This window comes from Battus philenor, unplaced genomic scaffold, assembly GCF_028537555.1.
Source record: "Battus philenor isolate CCGP_79_NKW_IND1 unplaced genomic scaffold, ilBatPhil1.0.hap1 SCAF_17, whole genome shotgun sequence".
In the NCBI taxonomy this organism is placed as follows: Eukaryota; Metazoa; Arthropoda; class Insecta; order Lepidoptera; family Papilionidae; genus Battus; species Battus philenor.
Window position 1 is genome coordinate 4,129,489 of NW_027181679.1, and position 20,711 is coordinate 4,150,199.

Here is a 20,711-nt window from a genome sequence, read left to right on the forward strand (position 1 = left end):
TGTAATGACATTCTTTAACTTTAAACTACGAGGGTTCCAAACGCAGCCTGACCTGGAAAGACCTCACATCAAACTCAAACGTAATTTTTTTTGTGAACATTTAAAATTTTGATTTATTTAACAATTTTTTTCTTTAATTCAACTTAGAATTTAAAGTTAAATTATTTACGGAACCATAGCAATTTTTTGTGCCATTTTACTCTAACTTCTGTGTTTTTATCACAATTTTGAATGAAAAAGAACTTTGTGTGGCAAATTTGTATCAAGTTTTAGTTATATGGGGTAGCCGCTAATACCCGTGACACATCTAAGTAAATTTAAAAGTGCATTTGAAATGCTGTACGCGGTGGAGTGTCGAAGTGGTGTAGCACAAAGCAGTGCATTATTATACAACGTTTGCGACCCGTTTAAGAGGTAAGTACGAACGCATAAAAACACCGCAGGACTTAATTTTAATATATATATATATATATATACATATATATATATATTTATACATATATATAGAATCACAGCGATGATTTTAAGTTGAAATTACAATTTTTTTTCTGTAGCGTTTGTTGTGAAATAAAAAAGTCGCTACTATAAAATTTGAGTTCAAGTTCAACAAAATTCACTATCATTATTTCCTTAAGGTTTTGGAGCGGAGACCAATGGCTAGCAAGAGCAGTCTAGAACATCCGCTCGCAATATGCACAGACGACCTAAACAAGGTTTATGTCCAGCAGTGGGTTGAAATGATGTTGATAATAACGATCATTATTTCAATCGTAAGTCTACTGCAGATCTCCTCTGAAGATTTTCAATGAGACCGGTTGGAGGCGGCGGGGTCCAACATCTTTCGAACTTTAAGATAGTCGCCGGACACTATACTTGTGAGTGGACGTCCTGCGCTGGTCTGTGATCTCCATTAAGGCCCAAACAGCCATTTGTTTGCGGTCTATATGGTCTGCTAACTGCAACTTCAACACATCCTAACCCGCTGCGGTATGACGGTTACCATTTATTCATATACTCATCATCTAATTCGATGTGGTAGAGATATCCCGAGTAGGCCTTTTTATGGCTTGTTGAGTAACTAAAAGGGGATAATATGCAGTAATTTTTATTTTGTTGAGAAATTCCCTGAATCAAAATACCTTTTGGAGGGAGGACAGGGTTATGTGGGATTCTGATCCACTAGAATTTTGTCAGTGGTTGTATTATGTGCTGCTGTGAGGTACTCTTGTAATAACTTATACATAACTTGCTGTTTGGCATATGCATATTTTTTACATTTCAATTCCCCATAGCATGTAATAACACGTAAATATGTCCAAAATTGACAGTTAATCCAGGCCTAAGAAATTACGGAGACAGCTTCATTAAGTTATTAATAGATAAATAAAAAATAACTATTAACGGAATCTCTACCTGCGCTTAAGCATAGTTTGTTGTCTCACTCGAGGGATCGGTTATAGTTATCTATCTCACTCGCCCAATTGTCAAAGATCTAAATCCTAGGATTATAATGAAATAAAACTACGTTCCATAATAACCCAGCAGTAAAAGTTAAGTAATACATACCCTAACATCAAAACAAAAAAATATACCCGATGTATAAACATTACAGTAAATATTAAGTTTTGAAAATATTTAAAAACCGAAAAAGAAAACGTGAGTTCTAAACTTTAGTATTAAAAAGAAAAATAATGCTTTTTAGATTACTTAATGACAATATGGTTTATCTCATCTGATAACATCAACGGACGTGATTCAAGATAAGATCATTCGAGGTCAAATGTCGGCTTCGTGACTCATTACAATGTAATTTCGTTAAATTTAAAACCAGTCTTTGTTTTCGAATTCCGAATGCTTAAAATTATAAAGTTCTTTTTTGAAAACATAAACATACACTTGCATGTCATCGCGAAATAAAAGCTGAATGTGAAGTCAACACACAAAAAAAAAACAAATAAATCGTTGCTTTCTGTCAAGTTAAGGAATTCCGCGTTCCATGACGTGAGACACACGCATATCATTTACTGTTTTCTTATTCTTTTTGTTGACATAATAACGAGATATAACGGCCGACGTAAACAACAGGTTTTCGATGACTCACTGGAATTTTAATTGCCTGAGGTCAAGTATGCTTTAAAGTTGTGAAAATTACTTAATAAGTTCTATATATTATACTATGAATCATTCATATTTCAACCATGACTATAGAATTGCAACATAGTTTTAAATTTAATGAGGACATTTCACAGTAGTGTTCGATGTACCTACGTAAGTTATTTTGTACTTTCAATTTCGAAGTCAAGGGTGTCCTACCAGTGTGGATAGTACGAACTTCTTCAGCTCATCTTTGAACATCTAAGAATTTTCAAACAATGCAAGTAAGTTTGTATTAATACAGTAAAAGTCGTATTACATTATTTGTACCCAAAATAATTCTTTGACTTGTGAAAATTGGCATTTAATTTGGCATATATATCATCTTTTGCAAAGCGATTGTTCACATTGGAATCAACAGCTGTTAAACCAATGACATTACACATGTTTTAAGTTAACAGACAGATTAAATATATTTTTTTTCAGTCAATAAACAATTCACCAAGTTTTTTTTTAATTTTCCGATGAAAATTTTCAGTTACAACGTACGTGATATTTTGGTTTCTTTAGACAAAACAGAGATTTTTTATATATTTATATTATATACATACATTTATATTACTGTTTAGAGAAAAAAAAAACACTCACAAAGTATGGTTAAATGATGTATGAACTTCAAATTTTAATTAAAATTGACCCTAACACTTGGCGTAATATTATTTCTGGGGAACGCTTTAAGCACCTAGCACTTGGACCTCTTTAACGATCTTTCCAGTCATCGAGGGCTGCTTATTTTACGCTCAACTTACCTCTTTAAAACTAATAGTAACTGAAGTGTTCTTGGTTCAATTCGGAGACCGATTTCGAATGGAACGTTTGTATATGTTGTATATGTAATTCTTTTATACAAAAGACTAGTTAAAAATTAGATTTTACTGTTCAATTATCATATACAAGTATATACGAATGCCGTATCACATTTCAGTGAATTGAGCTCAAACCAATTTTATTCAAAATCATTTTTGACAAATAATCTAATGAATTTGAATTATTAACATGGAATACGTAACGACATAAGATTTAGACAAGATCTTTATTTCTAAATTTGATGTTCTACACGACAGCAAAATAGGGGATTTTATCTTTGCGGATTGAATCGCTGCCATTTCCAAAGTATATTTGTTTCTGGATATTAAAATCTTTTCCATGTGTAGTACATTGGACATCTGCGAACTTATTAATTAGGCATTGAGAACCAGATTTATTAGATCAAAGAAGGTTGTATTTGTGGGCATAAAAATGCCCATAAATATTTCATTCACTAGTATATCTATATTTTTAATATTATTCTCTTATTACAAACCCATTTTAAAACCAAAAATTGCAAGCATATTGAGTGGATTTGTAATATATTTTTTTTAATAAATTGACTTAAAAGCACGGTATTATCGGTTGAATTATAAAGAAATTATTCAAGACGACTAGGTGAATACACACGACTTCTAATATATTAGCTTTATAAAATTGTAAAGACACAAATAGGTATTTTTGCATTTATATTGAAATTGTTATTGAAATTAAACAAAATGTGCAATAAATAGCGATCACATAAGCACACCCCAAAATATGGTTCAATATAAATCTGCTTGTGCCAGCAACCCTCGCGGTATTTCGCTGCGGGGCGGGTGCGTACCACACTGGGGAAACTAAACGCCTTGACTAAATAATTTTGGAGTGCATATACTAACGTTCAAAATGTTTTTAATACATACCTTCACACATCATGAAATTTACACTGATTTTTATTAATTTCACGTGCTTAAAAAAAACAAATAAAAAAGTATTCTATGCTCTTATCACTTAAAATTATTTACTAAAATAAAAATTATAGTAAATTTTAAAAAATACACAAACTTAATTTAAACACTCCAAGTGAACCAAAACAATTCAAATTTCAGATGCAACCACAAAACACACCTTCTTTCACAAAAATTACCCGGGGACTAACAGAATGAAGTGAGTGAATCAATGAATTGAACGGGGAACGGAACGAAAAGCGTTGACACTCAAGATTGAAAGTCAGAATACATGTCAGAACTACTGCCATCTAGGAGCGTAATATTAAAACTGCCAGAACTATCAATCAGAAGATATTAAACATGCTTTTTACTTGAAGAATTCTTATAACTATTTAAAATATACAAAATTTAAAAAAAAAATTAAATCCAGAGCATAAGAGCTTAATTAAAAAGAGTTAATTTATGTATTACCTGTATTGTGTTTGTCAGCTGAATCTCTTGTCATTATGACAATTGTCATTTTGTGATTTCATTTTCGTATACGTCAAACATGGAGGAGGAACGTCTTTTCGACGAAAGGATTTCAATTCGTGATTCGGCTCGACCTCTTAAAAAATATGGGAGTACGTGTAACCACATGAAAAGAAACGAAGAATATATAAAACATGTTATGTCCAAAGGGGACACGCTACAGGGCATTGCGCTTAAATATGGCGTTACAGTAAGTCTACATGATAAAAATTGTATGTTATTAAAACTATTATTATACAAGAGTTCAAACTATAGACAGATACTTTAATTTTAGATGGAGAAAATTCGACGTGCTAACCGATTATTTGCAACGGACAGTTTGTTTTTGCGGGAGTATTTACTAATTCCTGTAACCAGAGATTCTCCTTTTTATGAAAACGGAGAGCGAGTTATGGAGCCCGCTATGCCACTGCATCGCGCTTCAATGTCCGATATGTCGTCCAGACATTCTCGAGACTTTTCTCCCGGGAGCCCCGACGAAAAAAAGAGCTTTGATAATTTTCTGAATAGATTGGACTCTTCTCTTGCTGATATCAAGAAACACGTAGAAAAAACTAAGGAAAATAGCGAGTGAGTATATTAATAATTTAATTTAGTTTCAGTAATTTTATCTATTTTATCAATCTTTCAAAACACAAAAAAATCTTTCCTGATAACTGTTCCAATCTAAATTTTTTGCATTCATCAGCGAAATTTTTCATAAATTACCGAAGCTTACCGAATGATAACGGATCTTTGAAAATAGTAAATATGTACAACAAATAATTTAACTATGATTTTTGTCAATATATTTTTCATTGCGTGATAAAAATTTTAAGTGTTGACAAAAAGACTGTTTGATTGGGATTAACTAGAGGTAGGCTTTTTTTGAGGCATTCTCTTTTTCAAACTTGTAAGTCCATAATGCTTCATGTCCCCTCCCTGCCCCTCACTATTGTTAAAAAAGAAGAAAAAATATATGAAAAATTTCAAAATTTTGTTAAAGTATGCTAAATTTATTTTTAGAAAATCAATATTTATTTTGGTTTTTATGGCATACCCTCAATGAAAAGCCCCTTGGTATAAGCATTTAATATGATTGTTTGTGAATGTTATAGTATTGATTTATTATTGAGTGTCAAAAAGAGTGTCTATTTTTATTTAGTACTTTTTTCTACTAAAGCTTCTGCATTATATAAACATTTTTTTGATAATTCAAATATAAAGAATTGTGAAAGGTTAAGTCTGTTTTCAATATTTAGTGACAATAAATTTGCTGTGATTTTAAATTATCTTCTTCAATGATAACATAAATGTAAATATAGGCTTTATTTGATAATTCCTGTTTGTTTACTGATAAAGTGCTTATATGAAAGTCACTTAAAAGATTTGTACTCCAACATGAGTTGTACATTAGAGTAATAATACTGCATGACTTTTGTCCTCTTTGTTGTAACAATAGATAATATTGAGATATGTTTGCATGTGTTCATTATTTGGGTTATCATGCAAGCTGCGTAAATGACATGGTTCCCATGGGTTTTATAAGCTTTTGAAATATTCTATTGATCTAACACAGACTTAGTCACTGCACTGATATAGTTAACACCTGAATATTTAGAATTTTCATCTATGAGGGAGTAGTTAGCAAGTATATTAATATATATTCTGAACTATAATATATGCTTATACATACACACCTAAACCTATTCAAAATTATTAAAGAAACAGTCTATGTTAAACAATTTATTTAGTCAGTGTAATTATAGTGCATCTAATGCTCTTAAATTTAGAAGACCAGCACCATTCTAATAAGTTAGTGAGCCTCTAGATAAAGATAACTTTTGTAATAAATTATATTACTACTTTTCAATTTAATTCAATATTTTTTAACTATGTAAAAGTTAGATGAGTTTTTAATAAACTATTCATGTAATAGAAAACTATTCATTTAAGAACTTTTTATCCGTTCCATAATTATAGCTTTGTTAAGAGACTGGGAATGTCAAGCATAGGTGTTCTCTAGAAAATATCATGTGAAGAAATCCTAAGTTTTAATTTAGGGCTGTGATATGGCCACTTACAATGCTCAATGCAGTTATTTCTTTAAGTCACAACCATGTTCATATGCATATGCTGCTGCTGATGATCTGATATTGATGCTTGTTTCAATATACAGAATTTGTTTTCAAATATTGTCTTGGGCAGCAGTTGCCATGTTTGTCTAAACATTATTTTGTTAAAAAAAACTGCACTAGTTTTAGCATTCTGCATATTTTCTTAAAAAAAGCTCAAGTATGCCTGAACACAGGGCTTAAATAAATTATACATTAAGGAGGATAATGCCTATACTGAATTGCCAACTTATGCATGTGTTTTTACACATTTGTGGACTTACACTTTGTCTTTTTCTGTAACATTCCTGAGCTGTAAAATTTTGATTTTAAAAAGGAACGACCCAATATTTTCATCCAATTTTAACACAATACCTAATTGGTTTTAGATGCCTATTTAGAAATTGCAACATTTTTGTTGCTAAGTTTCATAGTTACCAGTGCTGTATTTAAACATTTCCGAAGTGAGTACGTCTTTTTTAAGCAGAACTTGTATGAAAAATTTGCAGTGCTGATCTTTAAGAGACTTTTTTTACACATACATACAAGTTTATTTTTTATGTATGGAAATATAATTCGTAAAATCTGATTGCCATGGTATATCATACCAGTCCTCTAATATCAGATAGCTGAGTTGCAAAAAGTTTCCATTGGTGTTCTGCAAATAAAGCATTTAACAACTTTTAATTTTATGCAATATACATTTGATATATTGTTCTAGGAAGTACACAAAGTTGTAGGTACATTGCACTGATGAAATGTGCAGTGCGGAATTTTTTTTTGCAAATCTTGACTCAGCGTTCAAGGTTACGAGTGTTAGCGTTTTTGCCACTTTCCGTGCGTCGGCGCAGTCATGTGACGGTTGCGCCTTTCTTATTCTCACTTAAGTGACCAACCGTTATTTTACACGATTTATTGTAACAGCATAAAATTTTGTTATTGTTATCATTTTTGCATTGTTTACATTAGAGTTATCTTTTATGTCTCAGCTCCGGCTTTATGTGGAAATTTCTTTTTTTTATTTTAATATGGTTATTTTAAGATGGTTATTGGACAGTTAACATGAGTATGTTGTGGATTGTAGCAACCTTTACATGGTAAACGGAATGTGGATTGCGTGGTACATTATGTTCTCACATAGCGGTAACTCAAACGTCATAGAAGAATATTTTTTAACATATGTGTCATATAATATATGTTTAATAAAATCATAGCGAACTGTGTGGTGAAAAGATTGGATTTAAGCTGTTACCTGGTTCTTTTCAAAGAAAATTATATTTAAACTCCTTGCAGTTGTGCTAATAATTAAAAATTCTTTTCGATTTTAAACATTGAAAGAAAAAAATAATGTAGAATAACTTTGACGAATGTTCGACGCAGTAGTTTGCCAATATATCTGTGTTTTTATATATATTGCATACAGAATAATTCACGTAGCGATATTCAATTTGTGTTTGTCTTTCACTATTAAAAAAAAATTAATAAGTATAAAAATAGCGTAATAGCAGCGGCCACATTTGGCGTGGACATAACACATCGTTAACTGAAGTCTCACGGTCAATGGTAGTTTTTGGGTCACGGAAGATTTGCGCCACTTGCCTCTACGATAAAATTCATAATGTTACTATGACAAATTGCTGTCTGATTACAATTTAATGTGTTTCTGATAAGCATATTTTTAAGTTTTCAAATGAATTTGTAGAGATAAATTTATAATGAAATTAGTTAAAGGAATACGACGTATTTATAATATATTTATATGTATGTATGACTCATCATGATATTTCTGTAATCATAAGGCTTATAGACAGTGAAATTCGTAGGAATAATTCTTTCTGCCAGCAAATAGGCAAGTTTAAGTAGTAGTAGTGTAGTCTACACGAGCGCAGAACTGAAGGCCAGAATGGAGTCTGGTGGACAGAAAAACTTGTTAAGATCGTCGGAATATGCTGGATCCTGGCCGCATTCAACCTGTCCAGTTGAATGTCTAGTGAGTCCTATGCCCAGCAATGAACTGATTTTAAGAAATTTCACCCGCAACGAGTGCTGAGGGCGCACTTGTTAACGGGCCGATTACAGTTATGTTGTAAAGAATTGTTTCCTAATTTACGATTACGTTAATATGTTATTATTTAAGTTAAATTTTATTAAATCTACCGTCAATCAAATGCGTTGATTAAAAAGATTTTTTTTTAAATACGCTCAGTCCTAATTTAGGTATGTACTCAAGTTTCAAAGTTTTGAAGAAAACTTAATTACTGAGGTAGGGAAAATATTTTTTTTACTATACATGAAAATTACAAACTATTTCAACATATACTGATTTTTAACGAATATATACTTACACAACCTCGCAAATTTCTAGTGAAAAAATTGCCTAAGACTCGTGATTTAATAATCGTAAGATTACACGGACATCGTGCTAATTGATACGTAATTGATTCCGTTAAAAGGAAGTAATATCTCCTTGTAAACAGAATTCCATAGAAATATGCACTCGCTGACGTTGGAGGATAAATTGTATTATTATTATAAACTCTGTCCATATAGACCATTTTCTTACAGAAGTTACTAGTCTTTCGCTTTCAATTTGAAAAAAGTCGATTATTGTAACTTATTTAAGAATAATCACTTTATTTATTGTGTAAGTGACATAAATACATTAATTTTGTGATCGATAAATACAGATGTAGCTGTTAAATGACAAAATAAATTTACAGTGTGCAAACTGTTAAACGCGCGAACTTCACACCGAACTGTCAACGCGTAAAGTTTATAGCGAAGTGTGTAACGTGCAAAATTTTAATAGTTTTACATTTTACGCAATTTTCTACCTTCTTTCTATAAGATTTTCCTTCAAAATATTAGAAAAGTTATAAGAGAAGAATAATGAAATCGGTATAGTCCTTCTCACGTTATGGCGTGCTCGAGAGAAATTGGGATTATTTTTAAAATGTATAGATTGAATGTAAATACGTTTAATTAGGTTATCCGACAGTTTTGCTTTTTTAGTTTAGTTTTATTATTTAGTTTAGTTTGGTTTAGTTTAGTTTTGTATGTATGAGATTAGCTTGAATGTCACAACATTATAAATTGACTAAAAAAGTTAAAATTTTATTTCGTTAAACAGGTTGTGTAAACTTGCTGATAAAATTGTAATTTTATTAATGCAAGTCAAACCTTTTTTTGCGGCGTATGAATAACTTAATCCAACTAAAAAAAAGTTAACTAAACGATAGAGCGGAAATACCTTCAAATTCAAAAAATAAATGAATCGATTTTGAACCAGTTCACTACAAGAGTTCACGTATTGGCAGACTTATTATTTCTTAAAGTTTTAAGTTATTTTCTAGGTGGGACTTGTATCCGGTCCCTCTTCATTGCACAAAAACAGATTTTAGTGCATTATTTTCTTTACTGCATATTAATTGTTTTTTTTGTCACATTTTATAATATATACATAAATATTGTACAAATTTTAGTACATACATTTATATTACTATCATGTATATATACACAAAGGTGCACGCGATGGTATACCTCCCCCTGTAACTTGTGAAGTTTAATCTATAAACCTTGGTTTAAAACGCTTCATGCCGTGCCTTCGTTTATTGACCTTTCGGTTGATAAGAACTTTGACGACGCATTTACTTTGATATACTTTAAATAAGACATTCAAATATCAACGGTATGTTGTACACGGTAGAGTTTTTTTTTTAAATATATGTTTTCGTAAATAACAGTGTAAAATATTTGAATAATGAACGTGGACGCAATAGCAAAGGGTAAATACTGTGATCTTCGCAAAGTAATTTGTATTATTATTAATGTATCATATATTCTGGTCAGTTTATGATTAGCTACTTTTGGCCATAGCTTGAAGCTTTTTTTACCTGTGATTACTTATTTTCAATCGCTGTCGCTACTTCAGTTCTCTGTCTAAACATTGTATCTTTATTGGCCTTTTATCTTATCATAGAAGGTTGTTGTACCCGTAAACAACTCATGATAGCGATCACATTATTTCTAGTGCCATTCTATAGTAGTCAAGCTTTAGGTTGTGCAGAAAAAAAAGTTGAACCACCCAAGCTTATATATACTTGCTATATAACCTAACACAACGGTGATTATTTCGTATATTTATAACTTTCTTATTTTTATAAATAACACTACCTTGTGTTTATTACCCTTATATATTTCTTTTCTTTTCACATCGATTTCACTTTTCTAAACACTATTATTCTATACTTTAGAGTGCACTAATAAACAATTAAATATATAAATATAATAATAAATAACACAACATTACACTCAAATATAATACACTCTAAATCTTTAGCAGAGCTATTTGCATTGATTTTGTTATCAGATCAAATTTCTCAAAACTGGAAATTCATTAATTAGTAGTAACTAATTAAGATGTGTTTACACGGAAGCAAAATGTCATTTTGCATTTGTAGTTTGCACGGCGCGGACGCGGTCTGTTACTTTTATGTTAACAATTCCTATTTACTTTACGATTTTGTGTTGTTGTGTGTTGATCTATAAAAAACAAACCTACTATCGCGGCCGTAGGATCAAAAATTACTCGGAAACAATAACTGTTATTATTAATGAACATTAGTCCAATAGTTTGAACATAAGAACGCTTTTTCTCCTAGCGAAAAGAACCGTAATGAGAATATTATGACAATACGTAGACGCTATATTCATAATAATCTGGACTATGTGCAGAATGATATTAATAAGTATGTCAACAAATGAAAAGCGATGTACATATGCCTACCACTAAAAATAAACTTATCTTTGTTTTTAGTGTTAAATATCTAAGCTTGGTATATCTTCCTCTAGGCTCCATAACTCTTTTACAGGCGACTGCATAATAGCTTTGATTTATCATGCTGTAAATATATAATTAAAGAGTTTATTAAATAAAAACTTCAACGACAATCCTCGTCGTTTTACCCTATAGACGCCCACTGCAAGGAATACTACATCCCCTAAAGAAATTTATGAGGAGATATACCATAATCGCTACTCATGGTAGGCGGGCTGGTGATTGCAGTTTAATATTATGGTACACAGAGGACGCTGCACCCCACCCTATAGGATCTTGTTTGTGAGAAATGGTAATCCCATATAATCAATGCTCCAAGTAGCCTATTTGTGAAGTTGTTAAAAAACACTTTTATGAGTTCGAACATTTTTGGATACCACGTATCTTTAAGTTGAAGAATGCCATTGTAAGTCATATCAAGTTAATCCTAGTTTCTATCAAATTGGGCTCTTCATTTTTCTGATGTCTTTGATTTATTAATTATGAATTATATTTAGTAGATAATGATACGAATAAATAAATATTAAGATTAAAAGTTGTTTGCACTTTTCAACTTAAGAATAAACATGAACCGGTTATAACAGATTAGACCAACTGGCATTTGGTCTATATTTAATAAGCCAGTTCGTTCCATTTTAATGTAAATATTTGCAAAGATACAAAGCATCATTTGACCAGTCTCTTTTTTTTGTATAAAACCTTTATACCATTCGTCTTTTTGGTAGCGATTTAAAGTGATAAAACTAAAACAGATAGGTCAAATTATATTTAAATTTACATTCCGACGAGATGGTTCCCACGCGAATGAGTTATAAAGTAAGAAATGAATTCCTTTCATACGATATGCATTGCAAAAATAAAAGTCAATGACCTATTTATTAGGTTTCGTTCGGAGATGAGAAAAATCTGGAAATGAGCTTCTAATATTAGTGCACTTGCGTTCTTTTGCTCCATTGAGAGACACTTGCACGCCGAGATACTTTCATTTATCATTGGCTAAATTTAGTTCCGAGTTTGCGTGCAAGCAGATTTCTTTTTATTAAAATTTAAAGTTGCTTGTTTTATACAGACTCTTTGGTTATACGGGTGAAAGCTTTAGAGGGATGTAATGCTCATTTATCAGAAAAAGTTATAAAATATATAAGAGTGATCACTTTGAAATATGTTATGTTCATTATTTTTTTTTATTTTTATAAAAATGCGATAGATCAAGAAAGGAATTAATTTTAATATGTCATAATCCGAATATTTAAACCGCTTGTTTATTGTGTTATCAGATATTATGTGTGTTTTTATTATTTCGAACCATTTATTATTTTAAACCATTGACTTTTCAATGAATTTATATTGATTTAAATTCAAAATATCTTTATTCGAGTAGGCATTTAATTGCCCGTTCAAGTAAAATTTAACAATTTTATGTGTACTTTATAATATAAATCAACAAACCAAATTAGACATATTTAGATTAACTAAAAAATCTTGAATGTTATTGTTTACTTTATTCAATAACATAATTTTAATTTAAAATTAAAAATTAAAAACGGAAGTTCTAAGAAATCATGTGCACTTTATTATATAACTAATAGACAGGGTGTAACCATCATTAAATGACACCAAATTGCCCCTGTATAATGTTCGCGAATACGTTAACATTTATCCTAAACTTTCATTTCTGTTTATAAAACATAAACTGTTTGGTGTAGGAAAGTGGTAGGTTTAATTAAAAACTATAATAGAATATTCTGTATAATCCAAGTTTTCCCAGTAAATAGGCCAAATGAATGTAATAAATTTTATGTGAAGTCATGTGATCAGGTAGGAAACTAATAAAACACGAGTAATATATTTGAGACGGGAAGTTTTGCAACGATGCGTGCACACTACGGTCGGAAGTGCCAAGTGGTCAATTGCGGTACCGGTCACATGTTGCGACGAGATTCACGTCTAAAAATAACGTCTTCTCGGATGGAGAGCGAATTCACAATCAACCCAATTTCAAATTATAAACAATTTAATAAATTTTGTTTCAATTATTGACGCGCTTTTAGTTAGGGCTTTTTACTTGAATTATAGTTTTAAATATAAAATTATAGGAATCAGAATGACATTTAAACTTAACTAGATATCAAATTGCGAGTAAAATATTATAAAGGTATGTAGGCTAATTCAGTTTTTAGACTTAAAAGTACAAAAATAGAGTCATTAATATTCTATGTTGTATGAAATATGGTTTACGCAAGTCAATAACAATGTACACCAGATAAAACAAAGAAATAGTTTTGGTGCACTGTTTTAATTCTTTGAAAATAAATTTTTACTTGGACGGGTTTCTTCAAATTATCTTATGTCTTAATATAACACCCACTGCCCCAAGATGTGCTGTATATCATCTTCATTTCGGTAAGACGTCCACTGCTGGACGTAGGCCTCCTCTATAGATTCCCAAGAGGATAAATCATGGTTTTGGTCCAACAGGATTATTTGTTATGGTTATGCCAGGTCAAAAAAAGAGTAGAATAGACCAACCTTTTCTGTGGTTGTTGTAATAGCCGGTTTAGGCAATTGTTCAAAAACAATGACAGCATTCATTTGCCGAATATATTTGTAATCAAATTTTTTTTCTTATCGCTTGTCTGCGTTTTGACCACCAACTCATCTTAAAATGAAGGAAACAGATTCGAAAAGGCCTGAGTTATAATTCTTGAGAAATAAGGAAGCCGGCAGATCGTTGCATACTTTTAGGGTTCCGAGGAAACTCCTCAGTTAGTGGCCCGACTTCAAAATAAACCGCACTCAGCAACCCGCAAGTCAATCGTGGCAAGAATCTGTTACATTTTGCTATGTAATATTATACGATTTATCTAAAAAAAAAAAACAATACAGGTATATCTACTATACTCGATCGCCGAAGTGTGCCGATTATCGAAAAAGGTATCATGACCACTTAGCCTTTCAGTAATTAGGCCAATTAAAAGATTATTTGATATTAAGATACCTTATATTTAAACAGCTGCTTAATTACTGTGGGCTGTGTGAACTTATCGTTCGATTCGATACGATTTCGTGATAGTAGCGATGTACACTTTTATGAATCCGTACCATTAATATTCTTAAAGAGCAAATCTTTGGCAAGATATTAAAAGACATTACATTCAAGACAGTTTAGTCTTGTCGGGAATCATCACATACATGTAGCAATGGTGCTTCATCGCAAATACGGAAGCTATTAGCTCCAGTTACTGTTGAATAACTAGAATGGGCGCTTAATTGACTTGTAGCAGAATGGTCGGTGTGGTGCCTCTGGCAATCTGATTTATACAGAAACATTTAAAGTCTTCTGATTTATTATAGTATTGGGCTGTGTAAGACCAGCGGTAAGGGATTCATTCAGACTTGCGATAGTAGGCCACGGGCTTGATTTCTGTGATAGTCTTATAATTCACGCGTGGTGCATTATTTATATATGACAGCCACTGTGTACAAACACATTTTGATAGGATGCGTAGCAGCATCCTCTGCGTACCATAATACCAAACAGCGATCGCCGACCCGCCAATCAACTCTGGCGATACGGGATATTTTCTTTTGGGGTAGGGCAATGCCTTACGGTGGGCGACTATGGACTGAAACGGCGACGAATTTCGTGTTTACCAGAGGGTTCGACTTGCTTAATATGGGTTTTAGTCGGTTAGAATCTAATATCATCCGCCTATACGTGACAAGGAAAAGGCCATGAGAAATGGTTGTCGTATATAAGATTTCCGAACGAAACAAAAATTGTGGACTGTGGACCGTTTCGCAATATTAATTTGTAATTTAGTTATATGTGCCTGATAATGTTTTCATATCAAAAATGTCGTTCGTGTATATAATACATGGAACTTTTGGATTGAAGAATTAGTCTTCCTACAAATAAAAAAGCCTTTCTAGTCTCTAACATTAAAAGAACGTTTATTTCCTTCCAGATTTGTGAAAGACCTGGAAGATGGCTTCGTCCGGCACCGGCCGACGGCGCGGTTACGTCAGTCGGCGTCGATGGGCGCTTCCACGTCCTACAACGAGGTGATACCGCCACCCCTGCCGCCCCCGCCCTCCGCTCTGACGCAGGGTCGCCGGGTCGACAGCTCTCTGAGGCGCCTGGAGAGGGCTCACGACGACCTCTTCCAATTGTAGCGGTCGAAGTAGCGCAGGTGTAGTATATCTACGGAGTTTTACTTAGCACACACGATCCGAATATCTATATCCTCAGCTTGCTAGAAAAAGTATTATTGTAGATATTGTTGGATTAAGTAGACATACCAAATATTGTCTCAAAATAGCGAATTGAAATACTATGTATTGTCGGCTTCAATACTTAAAACTGTCATTTTATTTCTTTTATTCGATAAAAAGGAAAAATATATTTCTGTATTGCGTTATATATTTTATTAATAATTATATTACCAGTTAATTTTACATTAGCATGTATTGCATAAATCCTTTTACGTCATAGTCCACATCCTCTATTAAAATACAAATCTTTTCTAATCCATCCTAAGGTTGTTTGTAAGAAATAGCAAAATACGATAAGACAGTTAATTGTATTTTATTGTAATGTTAAATTTTATATTCACAAGGTACAACAAAGTATTAAATAACAATCTGGGTCAATGACCTGTGCGATAAAGACATCAAAAGCGCTTCCTATATTCAACTTAATGGCGAGGAAATCTGAGTCTTTATATTGCTTATGCAATCGTCGTCGATTGCAAATGTCGATCAATTCGATTAATTGATAAACTAGACCACAGACTTTTGCAACGAAGATTCAATACAGATGCATAAAATTGCTTTAATATCAGTGCTTTATAAACATTCAAATTCAAATAGTTTTTTTTTTACAATAATTAAATATCAACAATAAGGGGCTGAAAGGTCCTCGAGTGGAGATCACGATCCGGTAGACGCGGCGTGGGTAGGTACTCCACTATGTGGACCGACGACATGGTTAAGTAAGGATGCGAGCAGCGCAAGACCGGTCTACCAGGCTATATTAGGGGTACCTATGCCTTGCAGGAGCGTCCATCGGCTGAAAAGAAGAAGGACAAAGATGCATCCCTAGTTATGTATAGATAGTTTCATAGAGGAAAAATAAAACAATGTTATTTTGTATATTGTAATATTTAATGTGTAGCCTTTGGGGGGGAGGGGGGCAAAGGTTGTTGATGATTACGAGCCAGTAGACGCGGCATAAGTAGGTCCCCCACTTGGTGATGTAGTCGGTGATGTAATCAAGGACGCAGGATGCAGACAACGCAACACCGGTTATACTAGCGATCTTTGGAGTCGTCTATGCCTTGCAATGGGCGTCTACCAGCTAGAGATATAATGAAAAGCAGCGGGATAAGGGTTAAACATCGGTTTCGTCTTAGTTCGATTAGGCCGGTAGAGTTTGCTTACGAGTAGTAGTATACGCAAACAAACTCTACCCGCCTAATAAGGTTTGCTATCGTGCGTTTGGTATTCAAACCGATACTCGAATCAATTTGTTGCTATTGGATTATTGATTTTTTTTTATTATCTTATTGCAGATATGCGCGGTTCCAGTGAACGCGATGTGCCTGTCGTGTCTCCCACACGCGTGTCCAAGAAGACCGTCGGCAGTCGCGGTCCGACCTCGGTGCGGACTGGGTGTGTAGCGGTAAGTCCAACGGCGAGTGATATTAGATAGTGGATCTTATGTCTATCGTAATACATCTTTTGATGTTGATCTGTTTTTCTACGAGTAAAATATGTTTACGGAGTGAATAAAAAGTCAAATAATATATACCATAAGTAAATGTAGATAATTTTAATTTCTGTGCACCATTTTTATGTCGTTAAATACGTTTTCATAAATGTTTGATTGTATATTTTGTTTCCATTTTCACTGTCAGTAATTATTTTACATAAGCATAAAAATTTTAATGTTATTTTCTTTCAGAGTGTATTTCACCTTAATGTTCTTTTATAATAATACCAGCAAACAATTATAATATTTTTCATTATTACTTTCGTTTTATTATTTGACAGCAAAAATGTATTTATTGTTAATAATCGACATAAAATGGTTCGTTACTACAAAATTTAGAATATTAAATAATTTTTTATTCACTACGTAAAACATAGGCATTAAAAATGCATTTCTATCAGCATATTGTTATTGTATAAAATTATAAATAAGAAATACATCCAGTGTGATGATATAAATATTTTAGTTTTTTTTTTGTTTTGAAATAATTTTTATAAAAAAATGGCTTTTAAATTGCATAACCTAATCTTTAAATGTTGTATAAATGTGTGTATATATGTTATTAAGCGAAATATACGTAAGCATATATCGGTATATACATTATGTGGTATAAATTATGGTATTTGTTTCACTCGTCCAAGAGCCATAGAAAGCAATATAAAGTAGATCTAGTTGTCGTATATTTCTACGTAAATGTATTGGACGTGTAAAAAATATACACCAAAATTAATTTGCTAAGGACAGATGATTCTGAACAATCATCTGAAATTTCCTATCCCATAGTTTAACACCAATTTGTTCTACACTCATAATATAATCATTCTATTTAATTATGGTAGTACCGAAACCATTGTACCGCGCCTTAGGTATGCGCGCGGCGAGACGGGGGAGTATCTGCCTCTCCATTCCGTCAGTCTACCAATGCTAACAATGGCGGCGCTCATGCTCTTTTTTCCTCGGTCCCTACCTCGCTGCGCTTTTCTTAGGTACGGTACAGCGGTTCCAGTAGCACTACAATTATGAATATGTAACATAACTTCATCTTAGCAAATAAATTTTGATACAGACGAACTATACACGGTATTTTATGATATCCAAAGCGTTTAGTAAGTAGAAAGAAACTAGAACACGGCTTGTAAAAAAATTAACCAAAATTGCAATTGTTATATTCCATAAATCGATTTGCATAAATATCGATTCAAAATTATGTAACTGACAACATTAAATTGAAATCTTTATGTATCAATTATAATCATTTATTCTTTATTTTTATTTATTACGTTTAAAAAGTGTCTATTTTAACATGATAAAAATAAATATGAATTCACTAATAACTCTGTTATTAGTCACAAAAATTTTGTTCGAAAGTAATTAAAATATACTTACCGCTAAAAAATATTTAATAATTTTAAAAAAGAATGTAAAATATAAGAAAGTTAAAAGGATTATAATTACATTACAAAACTACTTAAAGCCTAACCTGAAAATAAATGATGATGTTTGAAACAATGTCAAAATGTAAAGATGTTTTCTTTAAATATTCTATTTCCGATAATGAATTTGTTTCTCTTACTAGAATATGACATGTTTATTTAACTGTATATTTCTAAAGTTTTGTTAAGAAATTATGGAGTCGGATTCAATGAAACTATTTTCAGTGTACTTGCGCACAAGCAGGTGTAATTTGTCATCTCACTCTCCATCTATCCAAAAAAATGAACTACAGGAGTCATTATCCATTTATCTTACCTACTTGCATCTGCAATATTTTCAATACAAAAGCGCTTTGAATACTAAGTTATTACTTCAACTATAGCTAAATAAATAATCTCTGATCTTAACAAAGCCTTGTTTCATGGATTCATTTTATTCACATTATATAAGGAGGACTGTAAAGTAATGTCGCTTTTTAAAGTTAAATTCACACGATTACATTTTTAATAAGCCTTTATTCCTAATCAACAATATATTCTCTGTCGTTATCAACAACGTTTTGCCATCTAGTATACAAAATTTCAATGCCGGAGCGGTAAAAATCAATCGGTTTTTCTGTAAAATATGTCGACAGAAACGTCATTACTTTCCAGTTCCCCTAATAAATACAAATTTATTGACCAATAAGGATAAAAACAGTTTCTATATTATTACAACCAAATATTTAAATAGACTGAAGATTTATATAATATATTCTGATTATTTGTTTTGTTGTATCAGAAGAAAACAAATTTTATAAATTTGCTGTTACGTGGTAATGAAGGCCTATAAATATAGAATCATAACAGGTAATAAAAACAGATGATTATATTTGCTTCCATTAGAATGTAGACTTTCAATATAGAATATGCTCTGGTATTCAATAATTTTACATAATTTGATATATACTGTTACTTATCACAGTTATTTATACTTATTACTAAAGAAAATAATATACCTGGTCGAAAAAAATTTCTTCAGTTCGTTCGCATTATTGTATATTTACCTTGTGACCAATAGCATTGTTTTTAATTAGAAAGTCAATCTCATAGTGACCAGTTAAAAGCATTTAGAAGCCAGCAGAAAATATTGTTTTAATACATTTTTAGTGCAAACTGAATTGTACAGCTATAGTAGCCATTGAATACTTAATTTTATTAAACCCATTACTACATTTATTTCCTTTTATTTGACTTTTGTAAAAGTGTCTTTTGAAAAATTTAATAATAAGAAGCGTGGTAAAAATATTTTTACTTTGATAAGAAAGAAATGGCGTTTTTATAAAAAGGCTTATAGTAAAAATAATTATACTAATGAACAAAGGCATTGAGATTTATTAATTAATAGCATTTGTACCAAATGTAAAGATTATCTGTGATCGGAATTGTCGAGCGGTTAATGTCAAATATACATGGTAATTCGGACCTGCCTTGGAGATTCTAGAAATTTGAATTTGTTTTTAAAAAATTATAAATATGCGTGAAATTAAAGGAGGTTGTCGTGAAAAATAAATATAAACAGTCTCCAAATTGACTCTTAAATATTTGTAGAAATTTAAAACTATAGCCGAAATTATTACTTTTATTTTCATTTATTCAATTTTTCACTTAGGATCATTTGTGTACATTTGTGTAAAGAATGCTAGAAGATTCTCATTTAATAAAAATTGCATTGTTTTATTTAATACTAGGCTAAAAAATAAACCTGGGCAGCTAAAAAATAAACGGGACTCCATTTGAAAAGAATCCGCTACAAAATCGGTTGAATATCTTAAGATCACTTATAAATAAAATATTAGCCAGTGTAATTGGTTCACAGACTGTGTCAATAATTAAGAATTCTTTTACTACACTAGGGTAACTTGATAAATGTATTGCACAATAATTATAAACAAAGGAGTTTATTGTCAATTTTGTGTTCCAAGGCATATTTAAGTTATAACTCATGAAGTATCAAAAATCGCTCCACCTTTTCCAATTACCATGACCAGTAATTGTCAATGTAATCAAAATTAAACTCGACTGATAAACTACTTTTTGAATTGGAATACAGTTGTCCTTATGTATTTTTGTTTAGCGTCTAATAAAGACAGTGACACTATTCATAGTGGA

The 20,711-nt window shown here is 31.7% G+C and overlaps 2 protein-coding genes across 2 annotated transcripts in view; one reads left to right on the plus strand and one right to left on the minus strand.

Annotated features, from left to right (window-relative positions):
* Myo81F (Myosin 81F) overlaps positions 1-3,974 on the minus strand; it is a 132,143-nt gene extending 128,169 nt beyond the window's left edge. Inside the window, exon 1 of the mRNA XM_068762901.1 lies at positions 3,867-3,974. The gene's annotated coding sequence lies outside the window, so the exon portion shown is untranslated. The remainder of the gene's footprint in view (positions 1-3,866) is intronic.
* A 451-nt stretch (positions 3,975-4,425) lies between these two features.
* Positions 4,426-17,191, plus strand: LOC137919930 (lysM and putative peptidoglycan-binding domain-containing protein 2-like). The gene is made up of 4 exons (XM_068763153.1): positions 4,426-4,614; positions 4,699-4,994; positions 15,323-15,547; positions 16,928-17,191. The coding sequence occupies exons 1-3, from the start codon at positions 4,444-4,446 to the stop codon at positions 15,528-15,530; spliced, it is 675 nt and encodes a 224-aa protein (XP_068619254.1). The 5' UTR covers positions 4,426-4,443; the 3' UTR covers positions 15,531-15,547; positions 16,928-17,191.
* Positions 17,192-20,711: the final 3,520 nt, after the last annotated feature.

Excerpts from the sequence above, each read along its gene's own strand:
- LOC137919930 (XM_068763153.1), top strand. The coding sequence starts at position 4,444 with ATGGAGGAGGAACGTCTTTTCGACGAAAGGATTTCAATTCGTGATTCG. Across the intron at positions 4,615-4,698 it reads CGCTTAAATATGGCGTTACA|ATGGAGAAAATTCGACGTGC; the intron begins GTAAGTCTACAT and ends CTTTAATTTTAG. Across the intron at positions 4,995-15,322 it reads AAAACTAAGGAAAATAGCGA|ATTTGTGAAAGACCTGGAAG; the intron begins GTGAGTATATTA and ends ATTTCCTTCCAG.